This window comes from Bos grunniens, chromosome X (genome assembly GCF_055505025.1).
Source record: "Bos grunniens cultivar Pamir isolate PY7600 chromosome X, Bosgru_T2T1.0, whole genome shotgun sequence".
NCBI classification, from domain to species: domain Eukaryota; kingdom Metazoa; phylum Chordata; class Mammalia; order Artiodactyla; family Bovidae; genus Bos; species Bos grunniens.
Window position 1 is genome coordinate 107,030,823 of NC_141194.1, and position 16,790 is coordinate 107,047,612.

The 16,790-nt window shown below is 50.5% G+C and overlaps 2 protein-coding genes and 1 non-coding gene across 8 annotated transcripts in view; 2 read left to right on the plus strand and 1 right to left on the minus strand.

Annotated features, from left to right (window-relative positions):
- Window positions 1-1,506: 1,506 nt before the first annotated feature.
- On the plus strand, window positions 1,507-13,368 carry DKC1 (dyskerin pseudouridine synthase 1). Of its 6 annotated transcripts, none has more exons than XM_086385892.1 (15): window positions 1,507-1,572; window positions 2,105-2,269; window positions 2,726-2,812; window positions 4,191-4,282; window positions 4,481-4,665; window positions 5,292-5,356; window positions 5,631-5,757; window positions 6,553-6,683; window positions 7,101-7,244; window positions 8,542-8,662; window positions 9,809-9,927; window positions 10,520-10,623; window positions 11,355-11,436; window positions 12,081-12,200; window positions 12,513-13,368. In XM_086385892.1, the coding sequence occupies exons 7-15, from the start codon at window positions 5,727-5,729 to the stop codon at window positions 12,573-12,575; spliced, it is 915 nt and encodes a 304-aa protein (XP_086242018.1). In that variant the 5' UTR covers window positions 1,507-1,572; window positions 2,105-2,269; window positions 2,726-2,812; window positions 4,191-4,282; window positions 4,481-4,665; window positions 5,292-5,356; window positions 5,631-5,726; the 3' UTR covers window positions 12,576-13,368. The 6 variants fall into 6 exon arrangements, with proteins under 6 accessions (XP_086242018.1, XP_086242020.1, XP_086242016.1 ...); XM_086385894.1 differs by having other exon boundaries at window positions 11,358-11,436; XM_086385890.1 differs by having other exon boundaries at window positions 2,120-2,269.
- On the plus strand, window positions 6,791-6,922 carry LOC147341084 (small nucleolar RNA SNORA36 family). Its single transcript, XR_015160000.1, has one exon. It is a non-coding gene; the product is annotated as a small nucleolar RNA SNORA36 family (small nucleolar RNA).
- A 1,088-nt stretch (window positions 13,369-14,456) lies between the features above and the next one.
- The window catches only part of MPP1 (MAGUK p55 scaffold protein 1), a 32,840-nt gene continuing 30,506 nt past the window's right edge, over window positions 14,457-16,790 (minus strand). Inside the window, exon 12 of the mRNA XM_086385895.1 lies at window positions 14,457-15,112. Coding sequence (XP_086242021.1) covers window positions 14,936-15,112 — 177 coding nt within the window. The 3' untranslated portion in view covers window positions 14,457-14,935. The remainder of the gene's footprint in view (window positions 15,113-16,790) is intronic.

The following is a 16,790-nucleotide window of genomic DNA, read 5'->3' on the forward strand; positions in this document are numbered from 1 at the left end:
AAGAGCCATAGTTGTCTTCTTCTGTCAGTAGTAGCTTGTTAGAAAAGATGATGGTAAAAATTCCACTGACAACAGCAATAAAGAAATAACTCCAGATCAATCAAGTCTATGGGGGCTAGGTGTAAGAATCCCCACTTGAGAGCGAGAAGAGAAGTGGATGAAAGGAAGAGGGAAAAGAGCCGGAACCTGGAGCCGCTAGTTGCTTGGCGATCTAGTACCGCCACCGCGACCGACCTGTGAGTATTGATCACTTCACCTGGAGCCCAATTCAGTTCAGTCGCTCAGTCGTGTCCGATTCTTTACGACCTCATGGAATTCTCCAGGCCAGAATACTGGAGTGGGTAGCTTTTCCCTTCTTCAGGGGATCTTCCCCACCCAGTGATCGAACTAAGGTATCCTGCATTGCAGGCGGATTCTTTACCAGCTGAGCCCCAAGGGAAGCTCAAGGAGACCCGCAGTGGAGCTGCAATCCAGCTGCGCTGTGACCGGAAAGCATCACCAGAAGACTTGGTACAGAAAAAAAACCAACCAAACAAAAAAATACCAAAATATGTCATTCATAATATTGTGCATTGCTTATATGCTGAAACAATAATATTGCCGATCGTTGTGTTAAATACAGTCTGTTACTGAAACCGATGTAACCGTCTATTTTTTTTTTTTCAAGTGGATGTTGGAAAATTTAAAATTCCACAAGGGACTCGCACTCTGTTTCTATTGGGCAGTGCCGCTCTAGCAGGATGGAAATTAGAAGCTGCAAAGCTCTATGTGCCTCGACGTCTGTCTTCATTTCGGCATCAGGACCGATCCGACAGCCACCTTGAAGGGTCGGGGGGTGGGGAAGCTAGGAAAGTTGAGACACGTGACCAGGTGCCCAGTTCAGTTCAGTTCAGTCGCTCAGTCGTGCCCGACTCTTTGCGACCCCATGAATCACAGCAGCCAGGCCTCCCTGTCCATCAACAACTCCCGGAGTTCACTCAGACTCACGTCCATCGAGTGGGTGATGCCATCCAGCCATCTTATCCTCTGTCGTCCCCTTCTCCTCCTGTCCCCAGTCCCTCCCAGCATCAGAGTCTTTTCCAATGAGTCAACTCTTCGCATGAGGTGGCCAAAGTACTGGAGTTTCAGCTTTATCATCATTCCTTCCAAAGAACAGCCAGGGCTGATCTCCTGTAGAATGGACTGGTGGGCCCAAGTTTCACATAAAAAAAAAAACCTGTAAAAAAGACTAGACCTTCGCCCGGCCACGCCCACAGCTAAGCCCCGCCCAGGTGGGCTGCGCAGGCGCTCCCCGGCCAGGCCGCTGAAGGCGGGGCGAAGCCCTAGGCGCTCGCTCGGCGGTACCAGCGCGGGCCGCCGCGGCCGCCAATGAGATGGTGCGGCCGGCAAGCGCGCGCTGGGGGCTCCGCGCCGCTTCGCCCCGCCCCTCTGCACGACACGCACGGGGCGGCGCACAGGTGGGCGGGGCCTAGCGGCGCAGCTTGACGGCGGCGGGACCCTGCAGGCGCTTCCTCGGCGGCGGTGGCCCACGCGGCTCGCGAGCTCAGCGGGGCAACATGGCGGACGCGGAAGGTGAGGGCGGTTCTCCGGTGGTTGGCCGGCCGGGCCCGGGTCGCGACCTCCGACGGGGGGAGCCGGGGGTGGGGGGTGGCGGACATCGAGACCAGAACTGTCCGCTGGCTCCAGCCGCCGCGCCTCCCGCCGACCTTGTCGCTTGGCCTTGGCTCCACGGGGTGAGGGCGAGAGATTGAGAGGCCCCCGCGGTGACGTGACGCCATGAGGCCCAGGCCTCCCGCCGACGGGGCCTGGGTCGCGCTCCCCCGTTCTGCCGCCGTGGTCAGCGCCGCACAAGGAAGGAAAGAGAAGGGGCCGAGGGGCTCGGGCGGGCGCGGAGCTCCTAAGCGAAAAAGTTCTAGGGGCCCCAAGCCCTCGAGGACCGTCGGACGGTCCCTGACGGAACTTGCGGGCTGAGGGCCTTTCAGCCCCGCGCGGCCACGTGGTGAACCGGGCTGGAGGGGGACACGTGCGCCTGCTATCGCGAGCCCGCCCGGCCGCTCCGGGCACTGGCCTGACCCCCCTCGCTTTCCCTACGAGCCTATACCAGATGGCCGTTTTTCAGCTTCCCTGACGCGTCCTCTATTTTCAACTCGATCGCCTTGATTTTCGGGGAAAACTCCCAATTCTTGTGTGTGTTTTTTAAGTCCTTATTTTGCCGAAGAAACATAAGAAGAAAAAGGAGCGGAAATCATTACCAGAGGAGGCTGTGGCGGTGAGTAGGAATATTTTTACTCTGCTCCGACTCAAAAGAAAGGTTTCTTAGAGGCCAGATTGCAGAAAAGAACTGTTTCTGAAGATTTTGAAGGAATGGGGTGTCATCGTTTGCGGTCGTGAGATAGAAACTATAAAGCTCCATCCAGCCTAGGTCTCTGCTGTCAGGCACACTTTGCTAAATGGTGTTGCCCACAGTGACTGCTTTCCCTGAAATTGTCTTTCTTATCAGACCCACTATCCCTCTTTTCTCTTAAATTGGCTATTCCCATCTTGGTGCCACTTCACTTATTTTTCTCAATTCTTCGTTTATTTCTTCTCTTTCTTATGGAGATCTCAGTGAATAGGCATAGACACCTTGTTTTTAATTGCACAGGTGTAGACTTTGGTGGTTGTAATAGAAGGGTTCACATTCAAGTGGGGAGTCTTAACAAGTTGTGTTTCTGTCCTCTGGAAGGAAATACAACATGCTGAAGAATTTCTCATCAAACCTGAATCCAAAGTGGCTCAGTTGGACACGTCTCAGTGGCCTCTGTTGCTAAAGGTATGTGTTTTTCATCACCTCAACGTCTGGCTTTTACACTGTTAAGAATGGATCCTGGACTTAGGCAAGGCTAGGTGAGGCTGCCTAAATCAGTGTTCCTCAAGGTAGTTGAGATGAAGACCCGAGTTGTTGTTTTTTTTTTTTTTCCCTTAATTTCCAGTGTACCCAACACTTGTGGAATACAGGTAAATTTTGCAACAATGTGAGACTGCTATCAAATTTTATAAACAATTCTCAATTTCTGTACTTAGCTTCACTTTACAGACATTTACTGGTTTGTGGAGTAATATATGCTTTACAGCATAGGTTTCGATGCTAGACCCCTTTGGGTCAGGCACTGTTGTGACCTTAGGCTAATCTTGACCTCTCTGAGGCTCCTGGCAAATAATACCTGCTCTTTCAGAAGGCCCACTGAGGGTTGCAGGAGGTGATCCATGAAACGTGCCGAAGTGCCCAGCATGTATCACGTACTCTAGAAGTTATTGACTATTGTGTTGGGTTTTTTATAAAGTAGTTCAGTAACGAATAGAGTTAAAATTTCGATACTGACATAATGGGTGCCAGCTATGAGATTAGGAGGTAAGTTTACTGAAAGACAGGATTCTCTGGTGGCTCAGACGGTAAAGTGTCTGCCCGCTATGTGGGAGACCCGGGTTCGATCCCTGGGTCAGGAAGATCCCCTGGAGAAGGAAATGGCCACCCACTCCAGTATTCTTGCCTAGAAAATTTGAATCAACCACTAAATAGGAGGTTAAATATGAGATTTGTTTATATAATTCAATGCAGTTGAATTTCTGCTTGGCCAGGTGTGTCTGCCATTTAGATAGCGTCTGGTTCTCTTATTTTTACCTGCCAGTAAATCATGTTGGCAACAGTCCTACCATCATGGAATGTAAAATCTAAAGGTGGGAGAAACATGCTGCTTGTGGGAAGTACCAACATGAAGCTAATGAACTTGCACTGAAGGGAGCGTTTTCAGACTGGTGGTGGAAGCTTGGAAAGAGAGAGGAGAAGCAAATATAAGGAGTGGAATGGGAGCGTCGAAGGCAGGAGTGAGCTGGTCAGGTGTTGCCAGTCATCCTTCAGCTGGCTACCTTTGGTCCCTGAAAAAAATCAAAACTAGTCTGTATTTTACGCATAAGCCTGTGCAGTGAAGCCACATTTGTTCGTAGGACCCCAGGAGGTCTTCTTACTTGGGTAATTTCTCCAGCATGTAGTGGGGCTTAGCAGTCTCTCACAGCAGATAATGGAAATACAGGAGCAAGATCCAAAACAGGAACCCAAAGGGTCGCCTTATCATGGTTCGTAGTGGTCCTGACTTAATTTTCTACGTGTTAATGATTTATTGCTTATTTTGTGTTTTATCATTGCTTTCTAGAATTTTGATAAGCTAAATGTAAGGACAACACATTACACACCTCTTCCTTGTGGTTCAAATCCTCTGAAGAGGGAGATTGGGGACTACATCAGGTAAGTATGTTTGGAGCAAGCACTGTTCACACTTCTTTGCACAGTGACCCTTTCACATCAGTTATTCAAGGAGGTGTGACATGCCCTCAATATATATGATAACCTGTGCCCATGGTCAACACTTGGTTTTTACTCTGCAAATTTAATTTTCATCCGAGGCCCAGAGTTGATGATACAGTAATTTCTTTCCCAATCTAGGACAGGTTTTATTAACCTTGACAAGCCCTCCAACCCCTCTTCCCATGAGGTGGTAGCCTGGATCCGGCGAATACTTCGGGTCGAGAAGACGGGACACAGTGGAACCCTGGATCCCAAGGTGACTGGTTGTTTAATAGTGTGCATCGAAAGAGCCACTCGCTTGGTGAAATCACAGCAGAGCGCAGGTAAATCAGAGTGGGAGGAAGGATGGGGCAACTTGAAGCTGGGAAGGCTTTCTGTGTTTCCTTGCCCTTCTGCATGTGATTTTTCAGAAGTGATTTCTTACATTGGTAAAATCTTACAAACAAACAAAAAAAACAGAAGCAAGGGATACTTTGGCTTGGTATGTGCCTTCTGTTTTCTGCCAGATCCTGATGAGGCTGCCTTGTTGGGAGTTCTGGGTGCTTTTGATAAACATGTGGAGCCAAGTGGATCTGCTTTTAGCCCTGAGGCAGAGCTGAGTCCAAGTCTGACTGCAGGCCTGTCACTTCAGGCTCCTCGAAATACCCTGCAGCTTCTGCCTAAAATAATGCTTCCTTGTCATCAGGGAAAATTCTACTTGGCCTTGCAAGGTGCCCTCCAGGCAGACTGTCCACAGGTGTTCTTGTCCTTCTCAGCATGTTGAGAATTGAACCTACGACATTAGGGTCTTTGTTCCTTTCCTACATCTGCACCCTGAAATCTGTCTTCCTGCAAATTTGATAGAAATTTTCCTGCTTTCCGTGGCTGCACAAGATTACAAGTGATACAAGCATATAGGAAATAACAGCAAACTCGGTGGCCACACCTGACTACTCTTGTCATTTTACAGGCAAAGAGTATGTGGGGATTGTCCGGCTGCACAATGCTATCGAAGGGGGGACTCAGCTTTCCAGGGTGAGTCTGTCATTGGAGGGAACCCACCTGAGCCACTGGGCCAACCTGGGCAGGTGACTGCAGATGGCAGAGATACTTCTGCTCATGTCCCTTCTGAGGAGGCTTCTGATCAGTCCTGAGCCACCCGTGTGGAGTTCAAAAATTGAAAGGCCCTTTTAATGATTGCAAGAGAACTTCTGTGTGTCACTTGTGCCCTTAAACTCCTCAAATCTGCCCTTTGATCGTCTTTGAGAGTCCATGCAGTAAGAGCAATTTCGTTTGTGTTTCTTCCCAGGCCCTAGAAACCCTGACAGGTGCCTTATTCCAGCGACCCCCACTCATTGCTGCGGTAAAAAGGCAACTCCGAGTCAGAACCATCTACGAGAGCAAAATGATTGAGTATGACCCTGAAAGACGATTAGGTGGGTCCTCAGGCCTGTGGGGCGCCGAGCTGACACAGAGAACTCTGGTGTCGAATGAATTTTCCAGAATCAGAGTCTGGTAAAAGTAGCTGCCTTGAGCGTATGGGGTAGTTGTGGCCTGTGTCATCTCCAGTTTCGCTGCTGCAGGTAGAGAATAACTGGGTTTCTCACCTGGTCATGTGTTTACTTAAAGAAAGTGAATTCGCTCAATTGTGTCCAACTGTTTGCGACCCCGTGGACTGTAGCCCACCAGGCTCCTCCATCCATGGAATTTTCTAGGCAAGAGTACTGGAGTGGGTGGCCATTGCCTTCTCCAAGGGATCTTCCTGAGCCAGGGATCGAACCCAGGTCTCTCCCACATTGCAGGCAGACACTTTACCATCTGAGCCTCCACAGAAGCCCACCCTTTTATAATAAAAACTATTCAGTGAGTTAAGCATAGAAGAATAATTCCTCAACCTGATACAGGTATCCATAAAGAAAGACTTAAAGTAAACATCATACTCAATACCTTTCTCCCTAAGGGATTCCCTGGTGGCTCAGACGGTAAAGTGTTCTGCCTGCAACATGGGAGACACAGGTTCAATCCCTGGGTCGGGAAGATCCTCTGGAGAAGGAAATGGCCACCCACTCTCGTACTCTTGCCTAGAAAATTCTATGGATGGAGGAGCCTGGTGGGCTACAGTTCATGGGGTCGCAGAGTTGGGCACAACTGAGCGACTTCACTTTCTTTTCTTTCTTTCATGTGTTTACTTAGGAAAATATGTGCTACTTTTGTGTGTGCGTGTGTTTTAGGAATCTTCTGGGTGAGTTGTGAGGCTGGCACTTATATTCGGACGCTGTGTGTTCACCTTGGTTTGTTGTTGGGAGTTGGTGGTCAGATGCAGGAACTCCGGAGGGTTCGTTCTGGAGTCATGAGTGAAAAGGTATGTCATAGGTAGGAGTTTTTTTTTTTTTTCTTAAAGCCGGCTGATACTTAGATCTTCCAGCCCTTGGTGGAACTCTACCTACCTCCCATCTCAGATAAGGCAGTTTCCAAAGTGTTGAGTTCAGTCCGGGGCAGCTTCCCTGTTCTGTTAATTAAACTTTGGGACATTAAAACACAGGCTGGGGTGTGTGTGGATGGAGACTGTTACTCTATTCGTTTACTCCCTAGCCTCCAGATATGCCTGCTTAGGTTTACTAGACCACCAGTTACAGAGGTGACTGAAAACAGACCAAAGACTAATGAGTTTGGACTAGCAGACGAGACAAAACTGATTCAGTGTTTGGAAGTGTGAGGTCCATTTTCTATTGGGAGTACAATGGCACTTTATTAATTTTCATGTGTGGCTACTTCCCAGGACCACATGGTGACGATGCATGATGTGCTTGATGCCCAATGGCTGTATGATAACCACAAGGATGAGAGTTACCTGCGGCGAGTTGTTTACCCTTTGGAAAAGCTGTTGACGTCTCATAAACGGCTAGTCATGAAAGATAGTGCAGTAAGTTCTGTTTGCACAAAATGGGAGCTCAGGAGAGGAGATGTGGTCCATGGCCTGAAAATTTCATTCTATTTAAAGAGATAAAATAGGATTTTGTGATCTTACAACCGCTATTTTCCTTGGGGTTTCTTTTCTTTTTTTCTGGTTTTGTATATTGAACACTGGATTAATTTATTTTTGTTAATGGAAGTATTTATGATTAACTTTATTAAGTGAAAACCAAATATAAAGTAAAAGTTTAATATTGGGCCTGATTCCATTAAATGTTTAGAGTAAGTAACTTGGTTCAAGAAATAGACTGTTAGTGGTACATAAAATTTGCTCTTCCCGTAAACTGGTAGTTTTGCATGTGCCTAAGACACCTTGGTTTTTTTTTTAAACTATTGCTAGAAAAAGTTGTTTTGATGGGGATAAAAGATTGAGATTAGAGAGTTGGCTAGTTCTCCTTTCGGAATCTCCATTAAAAGCTTTGTTGAAATCCCAATTTGAGGCCATAAAACCTAAATATCGCGGAGATTATCAAGCCTTTTTTCTTAGTATGCATACTAAATAATCTCATAGAAAGTAATCATTTATATATTTAATAATTTGAGCTTGTTCATTCATACTCAGATCTTAAACTATATACATGTTTGACTGTATAGATGTTAGAGTTTATAATAAAAGACAAAAAACTGAAGAGGCATACCACAATCTGCTCCTATAATGATAGAGAAAAAAGTACACAAGACAACGTGAATGTGATTCCCTTTTGATAGGGTCAAATTAGTGGCTTCTGGGGGAATTTCAAGGGAGGAGAGAAATATGGCGAGTGAAGACAAGACCCTCAGGGTGGATTGAACACCTCAAGTGTGGGCAGACTCAGGGAGAGTTGGCCTTGACATGTATCTCTGGGTCCGTAAAGGACATGTCAAAACGTGTAGCATTGGTTCAGCAGGCCTTGGCAGTGTTGCTTGTGCATTCCTTTGGGGATGTAATTATTACCTAGGAATATGACCTGGGAAGGTAGTTATTACCTAGCTCTATTAGGGTGTTTTCCCTTCATGCTGAGACATAGAGAACAGGTAAACTCTGGACAGGAGTAGCGACTTCAGCCCTGGTTACATTTCTGAATCAATCTGTGGTGGGTGGCAGCTGTGATCCAAGCTGCATGGCAGGCTGTGGATGCTGTCGGGCCTCTGGGACGGGTAGGGGGTGCTCACTGGTCCCCCTGACCCACTTTGGCCCAGTGTGGGGTGGGGCAGAGGGCAGGGGCTGCCCTGTGACGGGGGCACTCATGGTGCTGCCATCCTGCCAGGTGAACGCCATCTGCTACGGGGCAAAGATCATGCTCCCAGGTGTCCTGCGCTACGAGGACGGCATTGAGGTCAATCAGGAGATCGTGGTCATCACCACCAAAGGGGAGGCAATCTGCATGGGTAAGAGGCAAGCGGCCCTTGTCCGCTCTGCACCATCACAGCCAGGCTCCCTTGGAGGGGGTGCCCGAGGCCTGGCTCCCTCGGGGTGACCGAATAAATCCCTGTGTTCCTTGGGGTCTGTGGGGTGGTCACAGCACAAAGGTCCAGTTCGGACAGGCATGTGTGAGAAGGGGTCAGCGGGGTTTCCTCTTGTCCCGCCAGCTGCTGTTAGGAGCCTTGTCTCAGTAGTTTAGCTCTCCAGTGAGAGAAGAAATCATCAACAGATGGGGAATAAAGGTGGTAACTGTGGAGCCTTCAGTCTGCTCCCTCTCTGTGCAACGCTAACTTGCACAACTTTAGCTACTGTTGGATTGTCCCCGTCTGAGCTCCAAGCATGACATGTATGTCTTTGGGATTCATTATCAAGGTGGCCCTTCCCCTCTGGCTGCTAGCCACTCTGTGGCCACCTTGATTGTGCACAGCTAGAAAGGGATCCTGATGACACACTTTATTCCTGGTGTAAATAATGCACATTAAAGAGCTTTGGATGTATCGGCCTGGCCAAAAAATGGGTTTGGATTTTTCTGAGACATGTAACTGAAAAATGTGAACTTTTTGGCCAGTTGAATACTTAAGAAGTCTCCTCTGAGGACGTCCAAAGCATAGGTTTTGATGAGTGTGATCAGTATCAGTATTTTTTTGCACTTGATAAGTGGAACATGATTTCACAGGCTGTCTTCCCCTGATGGTGAATTTTCTCCATATGCAACTCTCCGCAATGGAAACCTCAAGGCAGTAGAGCTTAAGAGTTTTATTTCAACAATGAGATTGTTTTCTAAAAAATCATCTATCTGTTTGGCTGTGTTGGGTGTTAGTGGTGGCACACAGGATCTTTCATTGTGCTATGTGGGCTTCTCTCTAGTTGTGCGTGGTCTCACTGCTTATGGCACCCCGGAGTAGGTGCCCTGTGGCATGTGGGATCTGAGTTCCCCAACTTGGAATCGAACTTGTGTCCTGTGTATTGGAAGGTGAATTCTTCACCACTGGACCACCAGGGAAGTCCAAGCTTACAAGTTTTCAAGAAGTTTGTAAAACTTGTATAAAACGGCGGCATTTGGCCTCACTGGTTATCAAGTCTTTCCTTTTATCTCTTTCCAACACCTGCAGCAATTGCATTGATGACCACAGCAGTGATCTCCACCTGCGACCACGGCATTGTAGCCAAGATCAAGAGAGTTATCATGGAGAGAGACACTTACCCTCGGAAATGGGGTTTAGGGCCAAAAGTAAGTAAGTGGGACTGGGCCTGTGCCCTGCACAGCATTGTGTTTTGCTTTGTTGAATACTCGAGCAGCTCTTGGTGTGTCTCCACTGCCATGTCCTGGCATTGTGCCAGGCCCTGGGAAGTCGGTGCTGGTTAGAAATGTGCCTCACTTGGACCTGAGGATCTTTAGGCTAAGGGGATGGTAGATGGACCTCAGTCCACTTGCACCACGGACGGGATGGTGGCTTTTAGCATAGTTGAGGGCCCTGCGAAGGGGTGTGACAAGGTCCCTGGCACCTCGAGTCCACCATGAGGGCTTTGGCCTGGTCAGGGAATCGGGGCAAGGGATCTCTGCTTGAGCCACTCCAGTGGAAATACACGATGTGAGATACTGAGGTGAAGCGGGGAGGGAAGCGTCTGGGGCCGCTGGAATGGCAGGTGGTACAAATGAGACCGCAGAGGCTCCCAGGAATACAGCAAGCCCTTTGAAAGTCCCATGTCTGCACCCGTGGAAGAGAGGGTGAGTTCCGAGTGCTCTGCTGTGTGTGTGTGTGGTTATGATATCTGCTTTGCATCGACACTATTGTAACCTGGACACCCTGTCGGTCCTCTAGGCGAGTCAGAAGAAGCTGATGATCAAGCAGGGCCTTTTGGATAAGCACGGCAAGCCGACCGACAGCACACCTGCCACCTGGATGCAAGAGTACGTCGACTACAGGTGAGGGTGGCTGTTGGCCAGCCCCGCAGTGGATAGGGGGCCTGCCTCAATGCCGGGGTCCCTTGATGGCAGGGGAGGAGGGAAGGGCGTGGAGCTCCAAGTGTTGGATGCCGCCTCCTGTCCACTCTGGTGAGGACCTCAACTTAGTTCGGTTCAGTCCAGTTGTTCAGTCATGTCTGACTCTTTGCAGCCCCATGGACTGCAGCACGCCAGGCCTCCCTGTCCATCACCAACTCCCGGAGCTTGCTGAAACTCATGTCCATTGAGTTGGTGATGCCATCCAGCCATCTCATCCTCTGTTGTCCCCTTCTCCTCCCACCTTCAATCTTTCCCAGCATCAGGGTCATTTCAAATGAGTCAGCTCTTCACATCAGGTGGCCAGATTGTTGGGAGTTTCAGCTTCAACATCAGTCCTTCCAATGAGTACGGAGCCAGTAATGGAGGAAATGTGCTCAGGGAAGGGCTGTTGGGACTCGCCTTGGGGGCTGGCGCTGAACCCTGGCTGCCCCAGGCAGGTCAGGGCATTGGGCCCCACACAGCCAATGGTTATCCCTTGCCAGCCTGGCTTGTGGGACTCTAGACAGAGTCAGGCTGCAAGTGGCAGTGGTGAGCTCTTCTGTCCAGCATCAGTGTTCTACAGTGGCTTTCGACTGGCCGGATATGCCTTTGTGCAGCCGGGCCTCTGAGGACAGCAGGTCCGTGACCCTTACCCTTTGCTTCTGCTCCTCTAGTAGCAATTCTGCCAAGAAAGACGTGCCACCCAAAGCAGTCAAAGCCACGCCGGTAGTTGCTGAGGTAGTGAAAACCCCAAAGGTGAGTGGTGTGCCGTGCTGGCTTTGGAACACTCCACCCAGCCGCACCAGCTGCTGGTCTGTTGTGTCTGTTGGGGGTTCTGTGGGCCTGGGGGTTAGACTGGCCTGGGCTGCCAGCTGAGCTCAGGCCACAGCTGTGGAACAGAGTGGGGTCAACGGGTGGCAGGAGCATGTTGGAATCGAGATCGGGATACTCGAGGCCAGGCAGAACTCGGCAGAAGGCCAGCAAACACCTGTGCACGTGGTGGCTTCAGGGCTGGGGGCCGCTGGCATCAGATGGCACAGTGGCTTGTCTGTTTCTGCGGGTGGCACCAAATTTCCTGAAAAGGGCCTGCCGTGGAACCTGGCAGGTGGGGTTCCTGACCCACCTGCCCCCTCTGAGGACTCCCTGGAGCACCCCAGGGAGGAGGCGGCCTTTCTGTGTTGCCCTGGCACTCCGGCTGTGCCCCCGGCTTCCTGGCCTTCAGGCATGACAGTCTCTGAATGCCTGCTAAACCAGGCCCCTTCAGGGGTTTTCGCAAACTTCCTCTCGGGTCCCATCAGGATCCTCTTGGCGGGCTGGCTCCCCACCTTTTGTGACTCACTGAAAATGTTCTTGTCCACGTTGGTCTCGGATCTAATGTGCATCCGTGGTCTCCACCTTAGCGGAAGCGAGAGAGCGAGAGTGAGGACACATCCCCGGCGGCTCCGCAGGTGGTCAAGAAGGAAAAGAAGAAGAAAAAGAAGGAGAAGGCCAAAGCTGCTGCGGAGAAGCCAGGAGCTGGGGTGTGTGCAGGCAGGCCCAGGACCCGGGCCCCCATGGGTCCCTGAGGGGAAGGCATTGCCCACTGCCTGGGAGGGACGATGGGATGGGCCCAGGTTTCCTAGCATCGGCTCAGGATTCCGTGCGTGGTGGGTTGGGAGGCTGCGGAGCTGGGGTACGTGAAGGCAAAGGCATCGGTGAAAAACTCAGGACTGCAATGCGCAAGATTGATGTCACCCAGGACATCCGAGTCATGAGCATCACCTTCTAGTGACCCCAACGGGGTGGGACTGGGAAAGTGGCAGTGCTTACGAGATGCTTGCTTTTCCTCCCAGGACAGTGACAGCACCAAGAAGAAGAAGAAGAAGAAAATCAAAGCGGAAATGGTCTCCGAGTAGGGGCGGCCACGTGTGGCACAGCGTCCAGGTGGGAGGAGCCATCAAAGCCTTATTGTGAACCTGGAGCTCCGTTGGTCCTCGAGGGAGGGGACCCGAGGTCCCCAGAAGGGCGGAGAGGCCAGCACGTGGGAGCAGCTCACAGAGCCCTTGCCGAGGCCCCCTGGCACGGCCGCCCCATCTCGTCCTGTTGTAAGGACCCTGGTGAAGGGGGTAGACTGGGCGTCATCCGCTGCTCTGCCCAGGAGACTCACAGCACCTCCCCTGCAGACCCAGCACTGCCCAGTGCCCACCCACGGCTGTTTCCTGGGGCCAGCTGATGATCCTGGGCCTCTCCCAGTTGGCTTCTCCACTTCCCTTGTCTAAAAAGTTTCTAAACAAAAAAAGGCAGTTCCACAAAATGGTCTAGAGCAAGTGAAAAAAAAAACAAAAACCAGAACTGAATCATGTTATTGAGGGAATAATCTTTTTTGCCAGCGTGCTGAGGACAGCAGTCTTGTGTCAAGAGTTCCCTCAGTCACCTGGATTTCCTTTCCAGGTGGAGGCCTGGCTGAGGGCTCTGGCACGCTTGTCTTGTGCGCTCTTTCCATGCCCTCCCTTGTGTACACTTCACAGCTTGTACATATACACACAACCTCAGGCGCCTGACTCCACCTGGCTAGTTGTGTTTGTGAGCTCAGTACCCCCCAAAAAAAACCATTCCTCCAGGCTTTGTTTTACTCCTCCGTTCCTTTCCCTGCTGGGAGAAGGTTGTAATTTTTACTTGATTAAATTTCCTTCTGAAGTTTTTTAAGTATTCCTGTTGGATTTTTCTTAATTGTTGATCTACAAGTTAGCAGAACAACAACAAAAAAAGACATGGCAATTAAAAATGTAGAGATCTTTATGTCCTAGTGGAAATGTGGTGCTTTTCCTGGATATGTGGTTACCTTTTTCTGTGTCTGGTAACATTTCCCTTGGGGCCTGGTGTGGGATCAGATACTCCGGCATCTTCAAGACACAAGATCACTGAAGAATCTTCCCCAATTCGGTGATCTCCACAATCACAGAGAGGAGAAGGTTCTCCATGTTTGTGGCAGGGGGATGTGGGGGACAAGGGGTCACTTAGGCAGCTGCAGACACATCTGTGCTCAGCCACGCCAAGAGCTGCTGAAGCTTGTGCTGATGGCTAGGGAGGTGATTTGGAACCAAAAACAGTATGTGGAGTGGTGGGGAGGGGCATGCGAATGCAGCGAGGGTCAGGGCCATGTTCCCAGTGATGGTTTCTGTTGGCCTCCACTGCCTGGGACCCTTGAGAGCCACCTGGACATGCCATCCCAAGGCTGGCTTTCCCCTGCCCTAGGCATGCCTGGACATAATGCCTCCAGAAGCGCCCATGGTGGGTTCCCATCCAGGGTAAGACACTTTCAGGTGCCTGTACATGGACACCAGCCTCATGTAAGTCTTGAGCTGCACCTGGGTTCCTGGGAGCCAATGGAGGAGTTTATTCTGGGGATGTCACCTTTACCCGGGCAGTCGGTATGGGTAGAGAAAGCTAAAAGGGAGTAGCTTTCAGGAGGAAAAGGAAACATCTGGTAGGTGTATCAAAATCAAGTCCAAAGCAAGTGGAAGCAAAACAGTTCAGAGCACGTTCCCCCTGCCCCGGAGCAGAAGGTAGAGTCAGTCCACTTACACTTTGGCTCCCAGCGCATCTTTGTACACCACACACGCGTGTTCATGTGCACACAGACACCGCCACCTGCACCCAGAAATCTGGTTGAGCCTGACCTCTAGGCTTAAGGTCGTCGCAAGCTTGAGAGACTTCAGAACACGGGAGAGGTATCTCCACATCCCAGGGGCTTGGGGCGTGGCTGGGAACCAGAGAGTTAAAAGGCACGAGCTCACTGGCATTTTAACAGCAATACCTTTATTGCTTTTGAGGGTTTCCCTAGAGCAGACCCATCCTATTGCACAGCTGTTTGATTTGGCAGGGTAGAAAGTCGCAGTGACAAATGCTTTCTTCAAAGACACATGAAATGCCCGGTGTGACCAAAGGTAAAAGGGGTGCAGGCTTCAGAGGGTCAGGGGGTCCATTGCTTTTCCTCCCTGTGGGCACCAGCTGTGATTAGCAGCTGCCTTGGCTGAGTGCTTCTGGCCCCCAGTGCGCAGGGATACTTTGGAAATCCTGCTCTGTCGGGAAATCAGCCCAGCCCTTCAGAAAAGTGAACAAGACAAGACACCCACCGGCCTTATGAGGAGGAGAGTTGCAGAGAGCTAGAAGCTGACACAAAGCTAGCAAGCCTGTGGTCTTAAAAGAGCAAGGCGGGGTGGACTTCCAAAGGCTGAACAGGGGCCCCCGGTCACTCCCCCCTATGCTGCAAAGCTTAGTAAACCCAGGAAACAGGCACCCACTGGGGGGAACGGCACGCCTGGTCAAATGCTTCTTGCAATGTCTTCAGCGTTTCCTCAACGCTGTTATTGACCAGCGAGAGGTCAAAGTAGTGTGCATACTGGCTGCGGATGGCCTCTGAGTCCTTCTGCAGCTGCAGCAGGGTGTCCGTCTGTGGAGGAGAGAAGGGAGAGGCCCATGGATGGAGCAGGCTGCGTGTGCTCTGCCTGGGAGGCCCAGGGCAGTTCAAGTGAAGGCCTTGATTGCCATGCCCACCACCCAACTTGAATCACATGCTGAAAAGCCTAAGGGCTTCCCTGGTGGCTTAGATGGTAAAGAATCTGCCTGCAATGCAGGAGACCCTGGTTCAATCCCTGGATCAGGAAGATCCCCTCGAGAAGGAAATGACAACCCACTCCAGTATTCTTGCCTGGGAAATCCCATGGATGGAGGAGCCTGGTGAGCTACAGTCCATGGGATTGCAAAGAGTCGGACACGACTGAGCGACTTTCATTCACTGAAAAAAAAAAAAGCCTAAAACCCTGAAGCCCTTGCCTGAGAATGTTAATTGGCTGGGGTGTGCAGAAGTGCTCCCTGAAGACGTCTCAGTAGCAATAAACACGAAAGTGAAAGGCAAAGTGCAAGTCACTCAGTTGTGTCCCAGTCTTGGCAACCCCATGGACTATACAGTCCATGGAATTCTCCAGGCCAGAATACTGGAGTGGGTAGCCTTTCCCTTCTCCAGGGGATCTTCCCAACCCAGCAATCGAACCCAGGTTTCCTGCATTGCGGGCAGATTCTTTTCCAGCTGAGCCACCAGGGAAGCCCAATAAACACTAAAAGGCCAAATTGAGGGGGGGTTGCAACTGATACTATTAAGGGCTAATGACCCTCACACAGAGTTCCCAGAAATTGATAAGGCCAGTGACCGAACAAAAATAAGCTCAGGAGCTGACCAGGTAGTTCAGAGAAAAACGGACAGACCTGGCCCTCGGGAGTCTAGACAAGATGCTTTACTGCTTCCAGTCAAACACCCAAGTTCAATGAGATTCCACTTCCCCATTCAACAGACTCCAAAGATGAAAGTGCAGGACATGCTCCTGAAACACGGGGGCAAGTCCCCTGCCACATCCCAAATTCCCAACACGACCCTGCCTGCAATCTCCCACAGACAGATTTGCACATGGGAGGCACATGCACAGAATCATTGATTGTTGTATTGATGCTATTAAAAGTTTTAAACCTAAACAGCCGTCAAGAAGGCAGTGAGGGAACTACAGTGAAGTCACTCACTCGTATCCAACTCTTTGTGACCCCATGGACTGTAGCCCACCAGGCTCCTCCATCCATGAAAGTTTCTAGGCAAGAGTACTGGAGTGGGTGGCCATTGCCTTCTCCAAGGGATCTTCCCGACCCAGTGATCGAACCCTGATCTCCCTCATTGCGGGCAGACGCTTTACCATTTGAGCCGGTAGGGAATCCCTAGGGAACTAAATAATTCTGCTGAATCCACACAACAGGAGACCACAGCTCCTGAGAAAGGCCCAGGAAGGTCTCCACAGATGCGTTCAGTGAAAAGCAAAGTGTCTGCAGTGGGGTTTGGAGCTCGTTGGCCCTAGGGACCCAGGAGGCTTCTCTACACGGTCACCCCTCCCCACAGCATGACCCCTGTGGGCCTAGGGCCACATATGTCCAGGGTCCCTGTCCCCCATATTTGTCCCTCTTAAGCCCACCATCCATCTCTGTGCTTCTGGAACAATGGCCTGGCTAGTGGGTTAACAACTCCTCATTGAACAGAAACTCCAATACTTTGGCCACCTGATGCGAAGAGCTGACTCACTGGAAAAGAC

Excerpts from the sequence above, each read along its gene's own strand:
- DKC1 (XM_086385888.1), top strand. Across the intron at positions 5,758-6,552 it reads TGACCCTGAAAGACGATTAG|GAATCTTCTGGGTGAGTTGT; the intron begins GTGGGTCCTCAG and ends CGTGTGTTTTAG. Across the intron at positions 8,663-9,808 it reads AGGGGAGGCAATCTGCATGG|CAATTGCATTGATGACCACA; the intron begins GTAAGAGGCAAG and ends CAACACCTGCAG.